Below are 23655 nucleotides of genomic sequence, written 5' to 3'. Positions count from 1 at the left end.
GTAACCTTGCACTGGAACAGATTGTCCACAGAGGTTGTGGAGTCTCCCTCAACCATCTGGACGCAGTCCTGTGCCATGTGCTCTAGGACAGCCCTGCTTGAGCAGCGAGGTTGGATCAGATGACCCACTGTGGTCCTTTTCAACCTCATACATTCTGTGATTCCTTGAGTTCCATTTGAATTATTTGAAACAATCATGATTTCTTCTGCTCTCTTCAAAGAGCAGAGCGTGTTTGCTCCTTCCTTGGTTAGGTTTGCCACAGAAAAAAGTTTTGGGGTGCAGACTGCTGCAGCTGTTACTGCGTGGTTCCGCCTAACGCGGAAACTGTGAGGAAGTTACTTAATTTTCATGGAATACCCTTTGCGTGCATAACCAGGACGGGGGTGGTAAATGGAGGTTGCACCGGGAAGGGGCGGGTTTTCCGTGCGGTGGGATGGCAGGGCCCGCCCCTCAGGGCGGCCGCGCAGGCGCCGCGGGCCGTGCGGGACATGGCGGGGCCCGCGTACCCCGCCTGGGTCACCCGCTGGGTGAGCGGCCAGTGGCGCCAGAGGAAGCGGCCCCCGGCCATCCGCCCGCCCCGCCCGCTGGCGCTCGCCGACAAGGTGGCGAACCGCAGGGAGCAGGGGGGAGGTGAGTTCCCGTGGAGTGGTGGCGGGGAAGGCGGGCCCGGCCCCCGCGGGGAGGGTCGTGCTGCTGACACCCGGTGTTCTGCGGGGCTGCAAGGGGGAGAGGCTGGTTTGGGCCATGGAATTAGTTCACAGGCTCAGTGGAAAGGATGGTTTCCTCACACTGCAACCCAAAGTCTGCTTCTTGTGCTGTTCCGTATGTGAGCCACGCACATAAAACACTTTGTTGCAGCATAGCCCGTACCTTAAGAATTCAGTCAGATGTTGGATGGTTGCGGCGGGGCTAATCTTCGTGCTGGCGTCAACTCTGCCCAAAGCAAAGCTGAGATCTTTAGTGCTGCATTTTTTCACCTGCCTCGACTCCATCTTAAACTTCTCTGGAGATTTATGCACTGTGGAAGTTGTTAGAATAAAACCTTAAAGACCTGAGTCTTCTGGTTGTGTCCTTCCCTTCTAGAGGCGACCTGCATTACGGAGATGTCAGTAATGATGGCCTGCTGGAAACAGAATGACTTCAACGACGCCGCTTGTGCCGAGGAGATCCGGGTGTTCTATGACTGTGTGGCAAAAGCAGAAGTAATTAAAGTCTCTTTTGTGTTCCTAAAGGCTAGTAGTAGGGAAAGTGGAAGCCCCCAGTCATTTTTTGTGTGCCAGCAGTAATAATGTTCTCTGAACAATTTGTTTGGTGGTGTAACTCATTTGAGCAATGAAGCTGGTGAAGGGTCTGGAGCACAGGTCCTGTGAGGAGAGACTGAGGGAGCTGAGGTTGCATGCAACATGTGGATTATATTGTAAATGGAGAGATGTGCAGTATAGGCAAGTTTCTGCAACTGCTGATTCATGCAGTCAGGAAATAGCTGATCCAATACCTGCGTTATCTAGACAGTGGGGGAGAGTGGTGAGTTAAGATTTCCAAATTCCAGTGTCATAAGTCTATAAATAGTTTTGTGATTGCAGGAGTGAGGATGGAGACAAGTTGGTAGAGAAATAACCAATGTTTTCAGTAATCCTCATAACAAACAGTTTTCAGGATATGTGAGGTCATTATGGCAATTCTCAATTCTCTGAAAATTAGGAGCTCTTTTAGGCTGTTTCTGACTTTGAAGGCTAGACATCTTGAAAAATAAATTTCATATTGTTTGGAAATTAGATGTTTCTAATTATATAATATTACATATTAATATAATAATAGTATATGATAAGCTAAGGGTTTGGGGTTTTTTTTGTCTTTCAGAAACAGCGCAGGAATCAAAACGAGGACGCTCTGTCATCCAGGGGAAACTTACCTTCAAGCAAAGTGAACAAGCTCCTGAGGAGGTTTCCTCAGATCAGACATTATACATAATGTGCTTTACTAAGGGGACAGTGGACGAGCAATTAAAGTTGGAGTCTTTGGCAAAAAAGAGAAAAGTGAACTTGAGTGAGTGTTTGATGTCAAGTGGTATCTGTCAGCACTACTCTGTCGATCTTGACCCATCTTTTGATTCCAGAGTATCAGCTGATTTTGTTCATGAGATTCCTGGGTCTTGCAGTGTTAGGATTTCTGCAGTATGTTGTTCAGCTAGCCAGAACTAGCCTACTCGGGTCCTCACTGTTAAATAAAACCTTTTAGAAATGCATTTAAATGCATTTCCTAACAGTTTAGGGGTGACTTTTCCTAACATATAAGCTTTCTACCTAGCTTTGGAGCTGCTGTCGAGAAGTGCTCAGGTTCAAACACTAAGCCAGCTGAAAATTGGTAGTAATCTCATGGCTTGTACTTCTGCAGGAGTGGATACACAATTTGGTTCCTAATTCCTGCTGCTGTACAAAAAATGTGCAAAAAAAATGTGCAAAAAATCCCCAGCAAAGTACCTTGTTAATACAAAATTCATTGGTAAGTATCAGATATAACTTTAACGTAGAAGCTTATGATTTAGGCACTCTGATTTGCAGGTGGCACAGGTGTGGTGCCACATCAGTTTAATTATTTTGTCTGGACTATAATAAAATAATGCAAGACTGGTGTTTGACTTGGGCAGCTCATAATCTACAACAAAATGTTTCACTGTTTTTTGGTAAAAAAAACTAAAAGAGGGAGAGAAAGTTCAAGCATGAACTGGTAACTGAAATCATGTAATGAATTATTAGTTTCTGTGTGGGGTTTTTTTTCCACTACAGTACCACAAAACTTCAGGACCAGTACCTAATTGCTGAGAAAAATGCGGTGTCTTGGAAAACTACTGTTATAACCATTTATATCAGTAATTCTTTCAGGCATGTAGAAAAAGCAGAGGAAGAAGGGAGTCAGGCACACACAGACTGAGATTACCCACAGGTGACTGGAGAGTTGCTGGAGTTGGAGCCGACTTCTCTGGAGCCCCAGGCTGATGATACCTGTTTTATCCCATAAATTTTGGTCAGGTGAATGTTTCAAGTTATTGAAGAAATTTCCATTTAACTATAACTTACAGTGCCTCATGATTGGAGGGTACATAAACAGGGAAGCTTGTTCTGTTGTTGCTAGTATGGCATAATTGGGTCTTTCAGAGAACTTGGGGTCAGTAAGAACATAATGTCCACATCTAAGTTTGGAAAACACTTTGATTCTATGACATTCTGCATTTTCAGTCCAAAAGACACTGAAAGGAAATGCTACTTCCTGGTACTTTGTTTCTGCTGTCTGCGATGAACTGTCTTATATAAGAGGCTGTAACAGAGAAGCCAATACCTTTTTATAGTTTTACTTCTGAAATTTTGCACAGCTCCCACTAATCTGAACAGCTATTTTTGGATCATACTGCTTCACAGTGAGCTTCACAAATTCAGTGAAGGGTTTGGGTTTCTGTCTGACCTTTTACATGTCTATCGTAATCTTGAAATTACTATGCTAAGGTTTTCCAGTCCTCATTTATTTAGAGGAAGAAAGAAGGAAACAGAATGCTTTTCAGGTGCACCCAGGTTTTACAGTGCTTCCTTTAAAAGTACTGTAGCAATTCTTTTGCCTCAGGATCCCTTGCTGTAACCAAAACCCCTCCAGTTACTGATTGTCCTTGGCAATTTCAGCTGCTGCCATGGTTTTGTATCTCACTGTTAAACTTATAGTCGGTGTTTAAGTGCATTCTGTGACATGCTCATATTGGAGATCACTAATAGTTCATGTGTGTAACTGTAGGGAATGACACTGTTCTTTCTGAGCTCCATGATGCTGTTGCTGGGGAATAAAACTGGGTTCTGGTGCTGAGCCCACTGGTTAAGAACATTGCTGCAGAGACCTGTATGTGATTGCGTGGTGGGGAAAGAATTAAACAAAAGCTGACTAGCTGTTCTACCCTCCTAAGTCGGATTTACAGGATTTAAGCAAATCTGCTGGAATTCCTTGATCTTATTCCTGTTCCTTACATCTTGAGTATTATACCAGCCTTGGTACGATTGCTGTTAACTACCTCTCTTTTTAGGCTTTCACTGAAGATCTCTGTGGAGGAAGCATTAGTATTTCAGCTGGTCTTGATGAATGGTAGTCCTGCCAGTTCAGGAGAAATGGGTTGAATTCCAGAGAGCCAAGAACATTTTAGAAGATGGTACTTCTTGTTCCAAAATTCAATACAGAATAATCTGGAAAAATCAAAACAGAAAGACTCTGTAGGGAATCACAGGCTTATTTTAATAGAACTGTGCTTGTATCAGGGTGAGAAGGTGATTAGTGTTAAATAGTGGACTTAGATATTTACAACTACTTCAAATTTGCCCATACAAGGAAGTTGAGTATCTATTTTACCTTATCTGTAGATACATTACCGATCTAAACTGACGTAGTTATATTGGTATAATTTCCTTCTTTTTCTTCCTCTGCCTTGGAGAGGGCCATGTAGCCATGAGAAGCTTTTGAGAATCCTGAGATCCACCTCTCTCAGGAAAATGTCATTATATGTGCCAGAAAACCAGGGGAGTCTTGGCAAGAAGGAAGTAGTTCCAAAAGAAGACCCCCCACAGAGGAGACAACTGCAAACCCCACTATATCTGTCCACAGTTCATCATTCTTCCAAAAACTGAATACAGACTTAGACTTCTGTTGCTTTCAGTGCACTGGCCTGTGTTTCCTTTAAAATTACTTTATCTAGGAAATTATCTAGGAAAACCTTGCTTTGAGAGGGAAGCAAATTACAAGCTACTGTGAGAGAAATCCAATGCAGGCTTTTGCTAGAGATTTTGAGCCTATGTGTCAGGGCTAAACAGTGAGTGTCTTATGGGAGGGAGTTCTGAAGGAACTGAAGTTCTGAAGCATCAATAACTTCTACTGCTGATTAAGGAGCAAATTGCTCTGAATGCTAGTAGATTTTCTGTTTGTGTCTCCAGTATATCCTTTCCTTGTGTTTTCACTGGAGCAAGTGGTTTTAAATTTCAACACAGTCCTGTATTTTTATTTGTTCCCTTTTTACCAGTGCTGCCTGAGAGTTACAGCGTGATGTTGCATCTAAGCTATTTCCATCCTCTGTTGCCCTGATCGTCTGCCTCCCTCACTCCGAGGATATAGGAGATTTGCTCCTAATTAACTGAGTGCAATTCTTGGCCAAATGCACTCCAGAAAGAGCTCCTTCATACCACTCAGCAACTCCTATAAAAGATCCAGCAGGTAGTGAAATTTCCTTGCCTTTGATGACTGACTGAGGATGAGGCAACACAAAACTGTCAAGTGAAGTGAGTAATGGGCAATAAGTGAAGGAGGAAAAAAGGCTTTTTGTCAAGCCAATGGATTTTTAGCAGCCTATTCCTTGTTTTTATGCCGAAGTCTTTGGAAGTGCTACTTAGCAGACTTGGCCAGAAGTGAGCTCAGTTCTTAAGGTGACCTTCATGTTTCATGCTAGAGAATACTAGGAGTTAATCCTTCCAAAATCAGAATATAAGTATAGGAAATGCCCATTAGACTGAGCTGAGAAGAAGCACAGGGAACGTTTAAAAAAAATCTGAGATTGAACAGCTTCAAATGGGCCAATTCCCTTCTTAGATTTAATAGTGTTAAAAACTTGTAGCCTCGAACCCTAATTCAGATGAAAGAGCAGTAAGCTGAAAACACTACCCCCCCCCACCATGGGATTGTTCATGGTAATACAATAATGATCAACCCTCTGGAAAGCATCCTAGCCAATTGAGGGAAAATAAAGCCCAAGGTCAAGGAGAAGCTTGATGGAAAAGATCTCTGGAGGCAATACCCATGGGGGGAAGATGGAGGCTGAAAATTGGGAATGCACCTTGGAGAAGGCTGTGCCACCTGTGGGTTTTCCATGGGGAGATCTGGAAGCTGCTTAACATAAAGTTTTCTGGGTCCCATTTACCTGGGTTCAAGTATGAGGAGAGCTGACCTCGGGAAGCTGCAAGCAGGTAATCGAAGAGGCAGCGGTGGGGGGATAAAGTCCAGATTCCTTCCAAGAAGTCTAATCTCTGGCAAGTGTGCGCGCACACGCCGTTTCCTTCCCCAGTTGTTGCCGGGGGCTTTGCAGTAGGACACGGCCCCAGCTCCTCGCCGTGCTGCAGCCTCTGTGCCGCGGGGAGAGGAGGAAGAGGCAGCTGCGGGAAGGAGGCATTGCAGGAGAGGAGCGGGCGGCGGCCCGGGCGCTGGGGAGGCGGAGGCTGGCGCTGGGAGAAGCGCGTACCTGGAGCACGGGGGAGGCTGGGCAGAGGAGGGGACAGCGGGGAGCGGAGCGGGCTGAGGGTGCGCCCCACCGCCTGCGCTCCCTCCTGCCGCTTTCAGATGCGCTAGGTAAATTCTGGGGAGTGCTGCCCTCCCTTATTTCTCTCCCATCTTTTTCCCCTTCCTGAAGAGAAGACTCAAGGAGAAGAGATGGGGAAAGGAAAGGGAAAGTGAAATTCTAAGATGCTGCTGGGAACTTTGATCCCTTCCCTTATATCGCTTTCCCTGCTTAGAAATGGAAAAGGCATCCTGCTGCCCCCGGTGCGGAGTGGCTAGCGTGGGAAAGCAGAGCCCGGCAGCTGAACGAGAATGTGATGCTTGAGGAACCTTCTGCCCACTTTTTATAGGAGGGATGGAGATCTCCAAAATACTCGGGCTCCTGGTGGAGCTCTCGAGTCTGCTATCCTGTCTCAGATGTGTGGAGGTAAGAAGTGGTTATTTTTCTATCTGCTTGTAAGAAGTCACATGTCTCTTTTAATATCCTCACTGTAAGTGGATATTGTTATTACTGGAATATGTTTTCTGGAGCATCTAGGCAGCTGTGGTCTCTGGGAAGGGCTGGGGGTTTGGGGATAGATTTGTTTCACTGAGCATATGAAATTCAGAAAAAGAAACAAAGCAGGAAAGCAGGATGCACAAGGGCTTGCAGATGCTTTGGCTTGGGTTTCCTATGTTTCTCAGGCTCTGCAGTGACCCTGGCAGGAGAGATCCTTTGTTTCCGTTCTTTGCTGATTGCCCCTCTTGCTGTTGTGGACAGATGATTTATAGCCACACGACCTGGGGCAATGCCTGCAGCACAGACTGTTTGCACTTAATTTTGTTGGTAGTGATGGTCAGAGTTGGGATGTTTTGGAAGCTGCTACAGGAACTGGCAGCAACTAATATTTCACTAGAAGAGAAATGTATTACTTGGACTGCAGTGCTTTTGTTTATGGTCCGGCTCCAAAAAGAGTGGGTTCAGACTCTCATATATACCCTGTTATTAGTCTGACCCATCCCTCTATCACCTGCAGGTTTACTTGTGTGTGCAGGTGTACATTGAAAACTAGGAGCTGAGGGACCTGCTTTGTGGCTCAGTCACCCGTTTGGTGCAATCACAAAAGTGCAGCTTAGCTCACTTTCCTCTCTCTGCAAAGAACTTTGAGATCCTCAGAGAAATCCGTCAGTATTGTTGGTTCACACACCATTATGTGGCCTTGCAGCAGTCTGATACATGCAGGTAGATGGATTTTTGGCTGAAAAGCATTTTTCAGTTAAGTGCTGATTTATCTGTGCATCCCCTTGTGCATAAGCACCTGAGACCTGATCTGCTGTTTCTAACCATGTCAGGAATTCATCCTCCAAATGCAGTATCACATTCTGACTGCTGGAGGGTGATGCTGGAGCTTGGCCATGGTTGTCAACATCTGCTGGACAATATTCATAAACTTGATTTGAAAATGTCATCTAACATGAGTAGGTGTTGTTCGTGTCAGGTTTCTGTGGGAATTACCTCTGCTTATTCCAGAAGTGGATTTGGTTTCATTCCAAATTTGAGAGAGGCAAAATTACTGCATTTTGAAGAAAACCACAATTGTTACCAATAGCTAGTATTCTTTAGCTGCACACTTCTGCTCTGTGAATTACAAGTCTTTGTTCATATAAAAATATTAGAAATGTTCATTAAAAATACTTAGAAACTAATTAAACTACAAGGAGCTAGCAGAAACACGTACAGTTTCTTCTTTCACTCTGGGTCTGTGAAGATCTTGCATTTGCTTGCACACCTTGTAGTGGTGTTGAGTTGAGATCCCTATCTCTCAGCCAAAAGTGAAGTTATAACCACAAAAAAACACTGCCAATAAGAGGAAATGTAGTTTTGAGTCCAGACAGGATGCTAGAATTTTGAGGACTTTGTTTCATATTTTTTGCTTTTAGGTATTTAACCCTATTTGGATAATACCATAAGCCATATCATATTTTCAAGTATTAAAAACAAAATCCTCAAAAAGCCTTGTTGGATTTTCTTCTTTAGATGTTTCCAGCTTCGTACATAGATGTTTATTACCATTTTAACAGGTATCCTGGGGGCATCATCCTATCATGTAGATATATCTCTGCTACTGTGGCCATAGATGACTTATCCTGTAAATGGAGAGAGAATGAGTGGTTATTCATTATTTTTCTTACTGATAATAATGATTTTCTTCTAGCTTTCCTTTCCATAGGCATCTCAGACTTCCAAGTCTACTGGAAAAAAAACAAGCAGAGCCCTGTAAGGTAGTGCTAGAGTAAATCTCTGCAGACCAGTAATTATTCATTTTGCTGTTAGTGGACAGAGCTATGATTAGAATAGAAGAGGAGCAATGGAGAAAGCAAGGAAGAGACCGGTTACTAGGGTGTGTTTGCCTAAAGCTGCAAAAAGCTGAGCTGCTTTTAGGACATGCTCATGTTTATTTCATCGGATAATCATCTCTCTGCTTTTGCTCTGCTTCTTTTCCCAGGCTCTCCTGGGATCCCAGCCCAACCAAAACCATTTGCAGAGTGCAGGTAAGAACAAGAAGTTATTAATTCAGTCATTGGGCAGATTCTTTCCTGCAGTGGTGATCTGAGACCATAGGCATGATAAACCACTGCTACTTGGCCTTATTCCTTTTTTCCATCACTTCTTCAGTCTTTTCTGTTGCCTCAATGTCTGTTTATCTCTTTCAGCAACATGGCCAGACCACTTTTGTGTCTTCGTGTCTAATGCTCTTGCAGTTCCCTGCTCCTCCCACATATTCTTTTCTTTTCATCTGTTTCTCTGAAGGCCTTGGTCTTTTTTGCATATTCACCTTTCCTCTGCTCTAATAACTACTGAATTTTCATACACCCCCCTCTGAGGGTCCCTGCTGATGCCAAGCATACGGTATGTTTTCCAGACACCTACCTGCTACTGCTTCTCGTTTCGTACCTTGCATTTAACCTTCAGTTGTCGCTTCCCACCTCTTCTTATTGTGCTTGGCAGTGGCTAGGAGGCAAATGACATGATGCAAAGCTTCTTTCTACCCTTACTCTTTGCCCCATGTGTCCTTACTGCAGAAGGGTTTTCTGAAAGTGTTATCTTCTTTTTGTTTATTCAGTGAATAGAGCTGTAACTGTTGTCCCTTTCTCAGTCTACTCTTCCCTTGTTATGGACTGTAAAAAGTCCACCCTCACGCAGAACCTGGGTCTGTTTTCCCTCTTTTAATTTCAGGGTAATGAATGGAGAGATTTCTTCTTTTGTTAAAGAGCATATTAAATTAATTATTTGCTGTTTTTACATTAGATATTTCACATGGCCACTGGAACATTGGCACCTACACTTTCCCCCCAGAATAAGTTCTCTTTCCCTTCCTATACATTGGCCAAGTTCAGATAAGCCAGTTTGTGATACTGATGTGTGTAGGGAACATATATAAAATGAAATACAATGGCAATTCCCACCACCCTGCTTTATAGAATGAAATTATAGCTAATTTTAAACTCTTCTCATTTTCACTCAATTTGGACAGGCAATTAATGTTCTAGAGAGCCTAGGATCAAATTTGAGAGTATCTTATTCAGGTAAGTGGGGAAGGAATTGGTGGAGTGTACCACGCTTAAGTGGTGCTCCGAAATGAGTACATGTATTGGATGTACAGTAATGGGAACCAGTTCAAATTGTCCATGTTTGGGCCCAGATTTAACACTTTTCAAAGGTCTGTCTGAGTAGTTCTTTACTTCAGATCAAATTGTGGTTTAGACAGTGAGTATTATAAACATTCTTTGAGCAGTTGCCTTGAAGAGTGATAGAACTGAAATCAAGCAATGAATGGAGACTGCAGACACAGGAGGTGTTTCAGATAACCAGCTGGTACCCCCCCCACTGAACTTCAGTGTGTGGTGCCTTAGGTGATGCTAACAGCTCCCTTCCTGTGTGCAGCATCCAGCGGGTGTGCTGTCGGACCCCTGGGCTATTACAATGGCTCGCTGGCGGTCACTGAGGCCGGGGCAGAGTGCCTCAACTGGGCAGAGTTCCCCGATTATGTCCAGCAGTACCCAGACCGTGGCCTGGGGGACCACAACCACTGCAGGAACCCAGATGGGGGAACGACACCCTGGTGCTTCTACCGGCTCTCGTCAGGGGCCATCGGCTGGTCCAACTGTGACTGTAACCAAGGTAAGGGCTGTGAGTCTCTGCCAGTGGCCAGGCAGCACTGCTCAGGGGCTCAGGCCAGAAATGTGTGCTGCACAGACTTGCAAGTGGCAGGTGGAACACCCTGTGAAAGAAGCACAGTACAGTAACTGTTCCGAATTGTTGAAATAATTAGTACTAGAGGCCAGCCCGTGTGGGAGAAGAACGTCTGTATATAGTAGGGGGTGGATTTAAGCTGCTGTAGCTGTAATGCCTTGTATAGATGTTTTATTCTCATACAAGGAGACTTTTTTTTTTTCCTGCTAACTTATGCTGCTTTGAAAACAGTTTAAGTTATGTGGAAAACAACCCACTCCTGCTCCTTAAGTATCCGTATCAGAGCATTCCTCATGTAAGTGTAGCAGTTCAAATATAACAAGAAAAAATCTGTGGGTAGGTTTGTAAATCTTCTATAGCAAGATAGGTCATAGGCTTGTGTTAAACTTCCTCAGTGCTGACACAAGGACTGCTGCTTACTTTGAGGCAAGCAAGAGAGCTGAGCTCTTTTAATGCACTGGCTGCCATGCAGCATTCTTGAAAATGTCCTCACGTTTTCTGACCTTCCTTGCCTTTCCTACATTTTGCAGAACAGTTGAAGCCCCAGTTTAATAAATGAATTGACAGAGTCTTTTCCCTTGCCAGTGGATGTGCTTTTAAAGATGGCTTTGTTAAAGGGAAGGATTCAAGTGTAGTGGTGCTGTGTGCCTGCACTGAGGTACTACAGACAGAAGGTGTGTCCTTCTCCAAGTACATAACTGAGCTAGGAGATGTGCTGTCTAAACAGTGGCAGATATTTGTGATGAAGGCATTTACACTGGCACTTGCTTTTCTTAGAGAAATTAAAGAGGATTCAGGTGCTGTTACTGAACATCTTGCTCTAGCAACCGTGACTCATACAGGTGAAGTGGTTGACAGAAATAGATCAGTGGAGTGTCAGAAGTAATTGGAGAGCCTGTCATTTCCATACACTTTTTCAAGGTAGCATGTAAAATCACCCCATTTTGCAGAAGGAGAATCCAGGAGCTGTGGCAGAAGCCAAGTTTCCTTCTGATATTACCATGGCTTTGAAAAGAACCATAGCACCAGCATAGCACCAGCCATGCTCCTGAGCAGCCATTGCTGGAACTGGGAGGCTGCCACATCCCACACTCGTTCATACAAGTCACTTTAGTGCCAGCACAAGCAAAACAAAGATGAGAGAAGCCAAGTGCAGTTCAGCACAACTACATGCAAGTCCAAGACTTGCTGGTCTGAAACTTCCATCAGCAGATAGCAGCTGGGTTTTTTGTTTTTTTATCTCTTTTGGAAGGTGCTGTGCGGTTGGCTGAAGATAGTAGTGTGGAGCTGTACTTCAGTGGACTCTGGGGTACCATCTGTGCTGACCACTGGACTGACTGGGATGCCAGTGTTGTCTGCAGGCAACTAGGTCTCAGGTGGGAACCTCAGTCTGGTTGCAAGAGTTACATGCTCGTGTGGCTTTTGAAAGAAAAGCATCTGTGGTTACAGTCCTTGGGGCACAGTGTGTTGGCTGGGGGAAACGAGTTTGTTTTGTGGTCCAGTTTTCCACTTTACAGGGTCCTTTCCTACTGTTTTCTTTCTGTGGCTATGCCCAACCCAATCAGCATTTGCAAGAATTTTTTAAAACAATATTTTCTCCTTCATACTCCAGACTGTGATGAGTAAGCTGTGAGATTGCATCCCCTTTTTACTATCACCAGCTGCACTTACAGTAGTGATCTAATAGAAATTTTAAGAGTATGAACTCTCTTTGGGTATCTGCGATTTGGACGTTCAAACTTCCAAAAAGCAAGGAGATAAGGTCCACATAGAAGGAAGAAGGTGAATCAGATATTTGGATGTTTGAGTCTATTGATGGGTTTGTTCATTGCTCTCAAATGAGGGTGCCATTTCTGTCTACACGAGCTCCTCTGCAGTAAGTAGGCACACAAAAGGGTTAGGTGGTGGGAAGTGCTTTGTTTTTGCTTGTGCTTTCCCATTAGACTGTAAGTGACCACTCCTTTATGCCCTTCCAATCAACTGGGCACACTGGGAAGTGAGATGTCACAACTAGACTGGAGAGTCACAACACTGAGGGAAGTTGTAAGTCAAGCTGTGCTACAGCATTTCATTGCTCTGTTGCATTCTCTGTACCAGTGAGATCGGCACAGTTGGGAAGAAAAGTCATCCTGGACCATGGCCTGTTCCCCTGCACCTACAGTCAGCAAACTGCCATGGGGATGAGAAAGCTCTGCTGCAGTGTGGCTATCAGGAAGCTGTGTCAGGAGCTTGTAAACAGGGGAGTGCCACAGTAACTTGTGTTCCTCCAGAAGGTAAATATCCAGGGGAGGTTTGCTCCCTGGTTCTTCCATCAGTGTTGCTGATAAGATGTAAAATCTAAGGTCATGAAGCTATGGAGAGAAAATAATTGGAAAATGTTCTTCTTTTACTTGCTATGTAGGTGGTTTTCTTCCTTCCACTGGAAAATTATCTATCCCTTCCCAATCCCAAATACTCAGAATGGGTATATGTCTACAGTCACTGAGAGATGACTGTTGTGTATGACCACATCCCCTTTTTATCAAGCCAGGTTTTTGTCTGCAGGCAGCAAACTCCCAGTCACCACAGCAGCCTGTTAGAGCCATCCCTGGAGCAGCAGTACCCCATACTGTGGGCTGCAGTCACGGGAGCTTATGGGGGTCTAGGGAGGCGGGTGTGGTAAGAGAGCATCCCAAGAGCTCCTGTGGCCAGTGAGTGGTTCTACACCCTGAACTGCTGGATGTGTGTTGTCTCTGTCTTGTTCTGTTGTGCTCTCTTTCCCTTTCTTGAAGCACAGGTGTAGGTGCCCCACTGCGTATTGTTGGGGGGAAGGAGAGCTTTGAAGGGCGAGTGGAGGTTTACCACGATGGCAAGTGGGGCACCATCTGTGACGACCAGTGGGATGACCGGGATGCTGAAGTAGTCTGTAGACAGCTGGGACTCAGGTAATTTCCCTGCTGCATGTCATGGAGTAGCAATAGAATTAAGCAGAATGAAGAACATAAGAGCGTGTCCGTTCATTGTATGACCAGCCCTTTCTATTGGAGATACAGAGAAACTCTGGGAGAGATAATTCTGGACTGGTCATCCTATAAAGGGATTTTGTACTTTATTCCAGTCAGTTTTATGGATTTATACTGTGAAAAAAAAAGTTGGTGCATCCCTGTCTAAGGATTGTTTGTGTTGCCCCCTGTTCATTATTTTGGCAGACATATCCTAATGCAAATCTTGTTGGCCTCAGTGATAACTTGTCATGGTGATTTCCATGCGTGGACTGCAGTTGCTTACTTGGTTAAGTTTAAACACCTTCAGTTTCACTGACTGCCCTTATCCTCTTTGGACGGGAAAGCAGGAGAGAGCACCTCATTCTTCTGTGTGCCATTCCGTGCTTGGGAGCTGTTCTATCCTGAGCATTCTTGAAAATCGCATCAGTACAGGATTATTTAAAATAGATGATTCAAGTTCGAGACCCCTCAAACTTTGGGAGTTTCACCTGTTACTGAGATTGTAAATGAGACTAATATTACATCATTTTCCTCAGAACTCTCCATGTCTCCGAACCGTTCATGTTGCAGGCACATTTTTGTTATTTGTTGGAAGGGCTTGTTACAAACTTTCCAATAACATATTTCTGTTAACAGATGGCAACTCCACTGTGTCAGGAACACGGGTGATCTATGGGAGGACAGTGACCTAGCACAGGAGAGTCCCTGTGCAAGGCAGAATCTGAGGGCACAAGACTGTGACCTTCCTTACTGAGCATACGTGTTTGTAATGTTTGCAGTGGGACCCCAAAAGCCTTGTCATGGGCTCACTATGGGCAGGGATCTGGCCCAATCCTGCTGGATGAAGTGCAGTGCTCAGGCAATGAACTCTCACTTGACCAGTGCAAGAAGAGTGATTGGGGACAGCAAAACTGTGACCACATTGAAGACGCTGGGGTCTCCTGTGACCCTTTCACAGGTACAGATCTACAGCTCTGCCAGTCAGATGTGGTCGGTTGTACCCCCGTATTGCGGGGCTGGCTCAGCAGGTAACCCTCTAATTCAGGGTTCTGCAGAGCTTCTATGTTTGGCTCCCACAAGGGCTGCCAGATGTGGAGACAGAGAGCAGCAGCAAATGGGAATGGACCAGAGGCAGACTTTGGGGTGTTCCCATTATTTTGTTCAATTGGTATGGAAAAGCTGAGGTGAATCCTTCCCTGACAGATGGGCATGTTCATGAACAATGAACATTTGTTTTTTTGAGTACCCAAAGATACCTGTGTCTTTGGTTTCTTTTGGTCATGAGCTGCACAGAGACTTAGCAATGGTGCACAGGCTGTTTCTTTTCCCCCCTGCAGAGTGCTGACCTTTCCTTCTCTCCCCCTTGCAGAGGGCACTGTCAGGCTGGCTGGTGGCCGCAGCCCCAGCGAAGGCAGGGTAGAAGTTTATTACAATGGAGACTGGGGCACAGTTTGTGATGATGGCTGGACAGACCTTGGTGCCCAGGTGGTCTGCAGGCAGCTGGGCTTCAGGTAGGACTGAGAGCCTGTGTAGTGTCTGTGCTTCCTAATTTCAAGGTTTAGATTCCATCACCCTTCACTGGGATAGGCTGGACCTTAATCCTTCAATGCTGTCTTTACTAGAAGGTTTATTACCATTATACAGCTTTCTGCATTTCAATTCCAGGTAGCTGGTTCCTATAAAAAGAAGTAGAATTATTTAAATATTGATATTTTTGATGCCTTCTCTGCTAGCCCCTCCCCAAATTGATGTACCTGCTGTCATGTTTGCAAAACAGCCTCTGCTGGCCCTCTGTACTATTACTGTGCCTTTGATCAGACATTAAAAAATGGACTGGTCTGAGCAGGCCTCCCTGAAAACCGAAGCTGGTGAGAGGTGAAGGTGCTTGGTTGCCATTTTGTGTGTTGCTGAGGGGTTCAGGTCAGGAGGCTCCAGTATCATAGTTAAGCTCTGCAGGGGAGTTTCTGTTTGGGTCTGAGCTTGGGTCCCTCTGTGGCATTTAGAGTTTTAATGAATTTTGTGTTGTGTTCTGTTTCCTTCCTCTAGTGGTCCTGCTGCCCTGGCCTCTGAAGGGGACTATGCTGCTGGCCAAGGCTTTATCTTACTGGATGATGTGGCATGTGTGGGGACAGAGCTGTCCCTCCTGGACTGTCCCCACAGCAACTGGGGACAGCATGACTGCTCACATGCTGAAGATCTGGGAGTCCGCTGTTCCCCAGAAAGCAACACAGTCATGGATGGCAGCCTGGGTAACTCACCTTGCCCTTGCCCTGGATGGTGGGAAAGTGTCTGTTCCCTTGGAGGCTCTGGCAGATGTGGGAGTTTTCCCTGCGCTGTTTCAACGAGGGGTCTGCTTTCTGAGGAGGAATGAGCCCTGGCTGTCTTGGGGCAGGGCCATAGAGCTGTGGCTCCACCAGACCTACAGCCAGACCAGCAGATAAATGGAAACTGGAGAGAGTTGTGTTGGCAGCCTATGAAACAATCCTGAGGGGCTGAGGGACAGTGGATGCCTTTGTATGCAGGGACCCCTTTTTCAAGGGACTCCTTTAACTAGACCCTTTAGGAAACTGGTGTAGTTACAGTAGTGTCACACCTTGTCAAGACAAGAGGACTTTGGATGCAAGAGGCTGTGTTGTGAAAATTTGCACGTCCTTGTGTGGATGGCACACTTTTAATTCAAATTATGAGGGTATTTCAAGTTAGCATAATGTCCTCATTTATGTAATGCCCAATACTCTCCCTTTTCTTTACTATGGGAGACTTTCCAGTTTGTCAGACATTTGTTATTGAAATAGTTGACATCCAACATTTTTGTTTTTCCTGGATGTAGAACTCTTCTCTTGCTTAGAGTACTGTAATAGTTTTATAATTTAATAGATTTCTTTCCCAGGCATGTTTAAGCTTGTCTACTCTTGGCTCAGGAGTTAATAACTTTCCTTCTGTTCTTGTTCTCCTCTTTACTCAGCTTTCAGAATATGATCCACTGATGATTTCCAGTATGTATTAAATAAATTATTATGTATGTAGTCTTCTGATTCAGCACAGAGGTAAAATGTCTTCATATAGACATACTTCTTTATTCTTTTTCTTTTTTTTCTAATCTTTTTGTTTTAAGCTTACTGATGTCTGGGATACATCTTTTTCTGTAGAACCCAAGTTTTGGACACCTGACACTTCTGGTGGTTTTGCTTGCAGCAACCCATGTGTTTTTTCCTTCAGGGCCTCCCATACGGCTGGTGGATGGAGAAAGCACCAAGGAGGGACGAGTTGAGGTGTTACTGAATGGGCAGTGGGGCAGTGTCTGTGATGATGACTGGACGGACAGAGATGCCACAGTGGTTTGCAGGCAACTGGGGTTCAGGTAAGAGCTGTGGTACATGCGTCCTACAGATAGAAACAGCTCTCAGGGGGAGCACTTCTTTCTGGACTTGTTTCTCAGGGCTTCGTTTCTTAGTTTTGGCATATGCATGAGGGAGTAGGGTCCTGTTCTCACTGTACTACTGTCTGTGTGTGCAGTGACACATAAGTATTACTCCTCTTAAAGTGTGCTGGTGCCTCAGGTTCACTTGCCTCCTGCTTACTGCAGATTAGCCACCCTCTCTCTAATTGCAGTGGTACCGCAAAAGCCAGAGCAATGGCTTATTTTGGTGAAGGCCATGGGCCCATCCATCTGGACAACATAGAATGCAGTGGCACGGAGCACACCCTGGGGCAGTGTGCCAGGTCTGACACCACGATTCACAGCTGCTGGCACAGTGAGGATGCTGGTGTGATCTGTGACTACGTGGAAGAGAAGGTCCAAGATATCAGAAGAACAGGTGACATGCCCATTTCTTCTATGCAAGAACCTGGTGCTCCAGTTGTAGGATCTCTGCATGTTTTTATGATTTTTCCCTGTCATTCTTGTCTCTGGCTGAAACTGCACCTACAAAATAAGCATATCCTGTCCTGCATCTCCTACTTTTTCCTTGTTTTCATTGTCTCTTCTTAGGAGCACAGGGTGCTCCAGACTAGTCTGAGAAGCTCCACCCATGTCAGGCCTTTGAGCCTGCAGAACTTCCCCACAGCAAAGTACCCTTCCTTAGAACCCTGCAACCATGAGCAAGCTTTGATATTTAGAGGACTGACAATATATGTGTAGGTCTAGGTCCCATTCTTGGCATAAGACCATAGAGACTGCAGGTAAGCACCTCCACTGAAACTGCAGAAATCTATGAGACCAAATCTTCAATGAATTCCACATGCACAACACAGTGCAGTCGATTACCTTGAGGATTAATGCCCTCGGGGAAGGTGAATGGTATTTGGCTCTGTGACAGCAATGCTGATACTTAAGCTGAAGGTCCCTACACAACTGCTCTAACTTCGCTGTGCAGGTCCAGAGTCTGGTGTGTGTGGGATGCGCCTTCTCCACCGTCGCAAGAAAAGGATCATAGGTGGAAACAAGTCTCCCAGGTACTACCCTGTAATTGTTGAGAGAGCCAGACTGATTCTGGCTTTCTATCAGGCTCTGGAAATTGCCTGGCAAATGTTGAGTACATTGATGCATTTTCACTGGTGATTTTTGAACTTGATTTGAACCAGTGGGCTTATCTAGGGAAGAATGCACACCAGCTGAGCCCAGATGGGGCAGAGTGGATGGGAAGAAAGGAAAACAGCTCCCATGTGTGTGACATCTGTTATTTCTCTGTTTCTCCTTCAGAGGCGGTTGGCCATGGCAGGCCTCACTTCGGCTGAAGGGTTTTCGTCGAGATACTCGCCTGCTGTGTGGGGCAACAGTGATCAGCAGCTGCTGGGTGGTGACTGCAGCCCACTGCTTCAAAAGGTGTGTTTGGGAGTGGGGAGCCCCGAGGGATACTCAGTGATGAACAAGATAACCTCATATGAGTTTATTCTCCCAGCCCAGTGGAACCACATGAGCAGAGTTTATAAACCAAGACCTTCAGGTTATGATCTGTGTGATCTTGGAGTACTTGTGGGGATGACTCAACATTGACTTGCTTTATCCTTCACTGCTTACACCCGGCCTTTTAGCTCTGAGGCTTTACAGCTTAAAGGGAACCAGCATTTTGCCATTCTTAAGTGCTTTATAGAACTGTGAACAGATCAGTTCACAACCCTGTTGTAACTATTATAGCCATCTTAATAGGAAAAAAGTCCTGTGCATGGTAGATGGTGACTGGGGACACCCATTGACTGCAACAGCTGGCATGATCAGATCTGCTAAAGAGGTCCCACGGTCCTGCAGCTGGCACTGATTTATCAGTGTGGTGTGAGGAGGTGGTTCAGTCTCATAGCAACTGAGACTTGTTTCCCTCTTAGTAGGAGATCCTGAGTCTCTTTTTCTCCAGGTTCGGTGTTGATGTGCGGCGCTACCTGCTGCGGGTGGGCGATTACCACACAGGTGTGAAGGATGAGTTTGAGAGGGAGCTGCCTGTGGAGCGGATTGTCCTGCACAGGAACTACTGGGCTGGCAGCAATGACAATGACATAGCCCTGGTCCGGGTGAGGGGCAGAGAAGGGCACTGTCTGTCCTTCAATCGCCATGTTCTGCCCGTCTGCCTGCCCGACAGGAAAGAGAGGTCTGACATCAACAGGCAAGCCTGTATCATCTCCGGCTGGGGAGACACAGGTGAGTGGCGGTGCTTTGAGGGGCAAGAAAGGTGGAGGAGTCTGGGTTCAGAAGCCTATATGGGCCATTAATTTATATCAGCTCAAGGCTGTGTTCTCACTGCTTCCATTGTCTGTGCCAGTGTGTGGTGTTTAGGAGTGGGGAGCTGAGGTGGTTTTTGTGCCATTGTGTTGTCTTCTGATTTTGAGGCTTCTCAAGTCTGCTCATGGTGGAAGCTTTGGTTTCCATAACATCACTCTGAAGCAGAGACCAATGCTGCTGTCTGGCCACAGTCCTCTCTTTCTTCCCATTTCTGCACATGTTTTTGTCTACAGCAGACCCCTTAGGGAGCCTGTGCAGAGCTGCTATATCAAGCCTGTGGGAAGCCCTCATGTTTCCCTGATCTCCTGCCTTCTTCATGATACTGTAGTAGTGAAGTGGGGCTTGGAAGTGAGGTGGAAGGAATCTCTCTCAAACTCAACCTCCCTCAATATTGCTGCAGGGACAGATGAGCTCTGAGGCTGGTTTCTGCACTGGATTCAAAACAGCTTGTACCTGTCCACTGAGCACGTTGCTATGAAGCTTCCTAGGTTAAAGAGAGCTGGGATGCCTTTCTGGGGTGTCTGCTATGACTGGAGCAAAGCCATATGTTTATCAAGACTTGCTGTCAAAAGCCCCAGGAGCTTGTCTGTTGACTTTGGTCTTGCCCATCCTTACCAGCTTTTTCTCCAGCTATTACCCCAACTGTTTAACTGCAAGTACACATTTGCCTTTGGAGTCAGTTGTGCCAGTTGCACATGTCACTTCAGGATGTCTGGCAAGGATCAAGGAGCAACTTAGCCATGTAACTAACTTAAGCTGGGCTAGGGCTTAGTGGCTAGAATCCCTCCCACGCACAACACCCAGCTTTCCAAGAGAGGAGCAGTTACCTACTACCTTGTGAACTTACATAAACCTTGAGCACAGAAAGGTCATACTCTAATATAGCACATGAGCCTTATGTTCTGAGCAACCTTGGGGTAATAAAGAGATTTGATCAAATAGAGACAAATCTGGCCAAAGATGAAGTGAGCTCCTTTTGAATAATATTTGAATGCCTCTGAAACATCTTCTAAAACTTCTCTGAGGATTGAGCACTTCACAGTTATTACTGCATTTATTCACTTGAGAAAACACTGTCCTTGTTTTACTGAGGAGGAAGTGGAGGTTCTGAGAGGTGAAATAAATTGAATAAGGTTCAAGTTGCTTGTTGGCAGAACCAGGAGTAAGACTCATCCTTTGATCTAACCTTTTTCTCCAAACCTCTTCCCCATATCTTTGATCTTACAGCTCTTTTTTTGTGGTCTGGCTTGGCATCACTGTTTTCTGCAGTTCTGGTGGTTCAGAGATGCTGAGCTCAGCGTATTTCTGTGCTGCAGACTTGACATGAAGTGTACAAGTTTTTGTAGGGAGCACTGTTGCTCCAGGTCGCTGCTGTAGTCTGCACATGAATCAGTCTGGCTGGTCTGTTCTGTTCCAGGGAAGTCCTATTCAAGAACGCTGCTGCAGGGGGTGGTGCCTCTTCTCCCACGGGAAGACTGTGAGGTCCGCTACGGGCAGAAGTTCACTAACCGCATGATTTGTGCCGGGAACCTCTCTGAAGATAAACGAGTGGACAGCTGTCAAGGGGACAGTGGAGGGCCACTCATGTGTCAGAGGTCAAATGGGCGCTGGATCATTTTGGGCATCACTTCCTGGGGGTATGGCTGTGGTCGGAAGGATTCACCCGGTGTGTACACAAAGGTCAGCAAATTTGTACCCTGGATCAAGAGAGTGACCAAGCTAAAATGAAAATGACTGGGCTCTAGGAACTTCAGCCTATGGTCCTTTTGCCCTGCAGCAGCAGAAGGCTGTGGCTTCTGGTTGTGACTGATGGAGATTTATTTTGTCATTGGACACTGGCAAAGGACTCTGATGTAGAGCTGGAAGAAAACCAGTTATGACTGATGCTTTAAAGTCTTTGATTTCACTTTAGTCTGTAATCTGTAAGCAGAGAAAGCAGGTGCACACTGGTAACAATGATAAGTATACGTTGCCCTAAGTATCTGAGTCCTGTAATGCAGTGACACTTGTTCCTTTGCCCTGGCACACAGAAATAGTAGAAGCAGAGAGATACCTGCCACTGAAAATCTATTCCTGTTTGTATGTTTGGACAGTTGAAAAATGCTGCAAGGAGAGGTGAGATGCTTGGAAGATGGCACCGGGTGCTGGCACAGTGGAAATCTTCAGATATTTTTTCATAACAGCTCTCTTCAATTCCAGGAATCAGAAGATTTGAGCTGAGCTGGGGTTTTTTTCTTCCCTGTTATGTCTCTAGGGGGAACCTTTTCTCTTCTGGATAGTATGTCTGCTTCCATATGATCCCTTTCAAGTGTCTGCCCCTGCTAAGAGATGCTTGTCCTTTCTGCTGTAATCCTCTGTCACACATTTCTAGCTGCCAGATGCTATGTTTTTTTTGCTGCTTTCTCACTATAGTGGTTCTTTGTGTGTGTTTGTTTTCTTGCTTCCTTAAAGTAGCAAGTTGTTGGTGTGGGAGTAAATCTTCATTTTTAAGAGACAGTAGGTTTCTTGCCCTTATGATTACTGTGAAGAACTTAAAAATACGACCTCAGGTGGCTGAATAGACATGTTATTTTTCTTTAAATCCAAATGTAATGTTAATCTCAAACATTCAGGTGTTGAATCATGATTTAACAGCACTGTGGGGACTTCCTCTTGGTAGCTTAATCACCACAGTTAGTAGCTGCCCTTTACTTGTGCTGTTAGTCTTTAATATCTCTGTGTTCACAGTTCTCCCATGAAACGTGGAAATACTCCTGGGGTATAGATACACCTCAAGCAAATTACTCACTCCTTGTGAAAAACAGTAAGTGTGCTGCAAAGCAGCTTCCTGCTTTCCTGAAGTGTGTCCTATTCTTGAAACCTCTGGGCTATTCATTCTTTTTTTCTCTTCTTTGCACTATTTCTCTTTTCATTCCTCTCATTGGGAGTAAACTGGCTTAACTCAAGGGTATGCAAGCACTGTCAACAAGCTGTAGTTCTCAGCCTGAACAGAAATAATGCCGAGAAAAAGCAGGGATTATTGAATACTTCAATTTCTTCCTTCCATCTCATCCAAACAAATGAACAGAGTTCCCTCTTATGCCTTAAGCAGTTTTTAAAGTTAATTTATTATTCTTGAGTAGGTAAAAAAATATAAAACTAGACAGAAGGGCTAAGTGCATTAACAGCTGTGCAGTGCACAGTGTCTTCTCACTGTGTATAGATAAGCCAGAGAGAAGACAGGTCTGCTCAGGAGCAGAAAGCTTTGATGTGTAACAAAGGACCCGAACGTGGAGTAATAATACAAGATGGGACACGTGGAACTTGTGCCAGATGTGCATGTTTTGGGTTTGCTCATGCACTGCAGGGTAGGCAATCACTGGGTCTGGCACTGACCTGCTGCCTGGAAGGTCTGCACTCAAGGCACTGAGGTGTTCAGTATCTAGGCATTACAAAGGCAAGAACAGAGGGCAGAGCACAGCCTGTGGATTAGCCTTGTCATGTTACAGGGCATGTGGTGACAGAGTTCTAGAAATCACCTTGGATTCAATAAGTAGTGATTGCCTAAAGCTTTAATTTGTCTTCTGTAAAATAGCTGACCTGGCTGATTTTTGTGTGAGAATGCTAAACTAAACAGTTCCATTTACCCTCTCCAGGGTTATGGTTCTATAACCCCTCTCCAGAGGTTATAGAAAAGTTGGGTTACCAGTATTGGAATGGACTGTTTAAAGATCCTGCTTGGAAACTTTATTTTAACAAAGAATTGTAGAAATCTTTAAAACATGCAATGTCAGAACCCCTGCAACCTGGCCTTGGAGACAAACCTGATCTGTTTGTGCCTCTTCTCGAGGTCCAGAGTGTCTTCAGTGCAGCTTGTGCTGGTAACCCTGTCTGAAGTGCCAGGCTTGATCCCTTGGCAGTGCTGTGCCTGGCTCCACGCTGGCTGTGTTGTCCTATGGCTGCTGGCAGAGAGCCTCTAAGATGCAAGCTGCAGACTGCTCTTTATCTCCCAGGAATTAAAATGGCAGGAGGACTGAAGGCAATTATGTCACAGCCCTCTGATCTTGTAGGGGATTAAATGCCAAGTTCCACACTGGCAGCAACAGTACCTGTCTGGGAAATGTAGAGGGATTTGGCTTTTACCTTCAGCCTCCCCTGAGCCAGCATGCTACAGCAGCTCAAATGGAGTTTCTGTGCCTTGGGTGCTGTCACATTTCTAGTTTAACTTGGTTTGATCTTTTAGTTTATACCCATAACCCCAACAGGCATAGAAACACCAAAAGGACTGAAACTGTGAGGTTATTTCCTTAAGACTACTTAGCAGATGGCCATTCAGGAGTTGCAATAAATTACCATGTAACACAAGTGAGACACAGGCCTTGCATTGTCTTCTGAAATTCCCATGTTCTAGTTCAAAATATTTCTTTCTCCCAGATCTTATCACTGTGAAAGCT

At 45.2% G+C, this 23655-nt stretch overlaps 2 protein-coding genes across 3 annotated transcripts; both read left to right on the top strand.

Annotated features, from left to right (window-relative positions):
- Positions 1-479: 479 nt before the first annotated feature.
- Positions 480-3865, top strand: CHCHD1 (coiled-coil-helix-coiled-coil-helix domain containing 1). Its single transcript, XM_017807115.1, has 3 exons — positions 480-630; positions 1084-1202; positions 1861-3865. Exons 1-3 carry the CDS (start codon positions 489-491, stop codon positions 1969-1971), a joined length of 372 nt encoding a protein of 123 aa, XP_017662604.1. The 5' UTR covers positions 480-488; the 3' UTR covers positions 1972-3865.
- Positions 3866-5125: 1260 nt separating this feature from the next.
- On the top strand, positions 5126-22654 carry LOC108493553 (neurotrypsin-like). 2 transcript variants are annotated; one of them, XM_017807113.1, is made up of 16 exons: positions 5126-5238; positions 6528-6718; positions 8778-8823; positions 10217-10453; positions 11778-11901; positions 12623-12798; positions 13302-13449; positions 14289-14467; positions 14879-15020; positions 15556-15758; positions 16729-16870; positions 17122-17327; positions 17886-17964; positions 18212-18334; positions 18861-19141; positions 20640-22654. In XM_017807113.1, the coding sequence occupies exons 2-16, from the start codon at positions 6647-6649 to the stop codon at positions 20948-20950; spliced, it is 2469 nt and encodes an 822-aa protein (XP_017662602.1). In that variant the 5' UTR covers positions 5126-5238; positions 6528-6646; the 3' UTR covers positions 20951-22654. The 2 variants fall into 2 exon arrangements, with proteins under 2 accessions (XP_017662602.1, XP_017662601.1); XM_017807112.1 differs by lacking the exon at positions 5126-5238 and adding an exon at positions 6310-6363.
- Positions 22655-23655: the final 1001 nt, after the last annotated feature.

Source organism: Lepidothrix coronata, unplaced genomic scaffold (genome assembly GCF_001604755.1).
Source record: "Lepidothrix coronata isolate B3197 unplaced genomic scaffold, Lepidothrix_coronata-1.0 Scaffold17, whole genome shotgun sequence".
In the NCBI taxonomy this organism is placed as follows: Eukaryota; Metazoa; Chordata; class Aves; order Passeriformes; family Pipridae; genus Lepidothrix; species Lepidothrix coronata.
This window is presented reverse-complemented; position numbering and strand designations above follow the sequence as displayed.

Bases quoted from the DNA above. Each gene is read 5' to 3' on its own strand.
- CHCHD1 (XM_017807115.1), top strand. From the start codon at position 489: ATGGCGGGGCCCGCGTACCCCGCCTGGGTCACCCGCTGGGTGAGCGGC. The intron at 631-1,083 runs GTGAGTTCCCGT...CTTCCCTTCTAG, and splicing joins CCGCAGGGAGCAGGGGGGAG to AGGCGACCTGCATTACGGAG. The intron at 1,203-1,860 runs GTAATTAAAGTC...TTTGTCTTTCAG, and splicing joins ACTGTGTGGCAAAAGCAGAA to AAACAGCGCAGGAATCAAAA.
- LOC108493553 (XM_017807113.1), top strand. From the start codon at position 6,647: ATGGAGATCTCCAAAATACTCGGGCTCCTGGTGGAGCTCTCGAGTCTG. The intron at 6,719-8,777 runs GTAAGAAGTGGT...TTCTTTTCCCAG, and splicing joins CCTGTCTCAGATGTGTGGAG to GCTCTCCTGGGATCCCAGCC. The intron at 14,468-14,878 runs GTACAGATCTAC...TCCCCCTTGCAG, and splicing joins CTCCTGTGACCCTTTCACAG to AGGGCACTGTCAGGCTGGCT.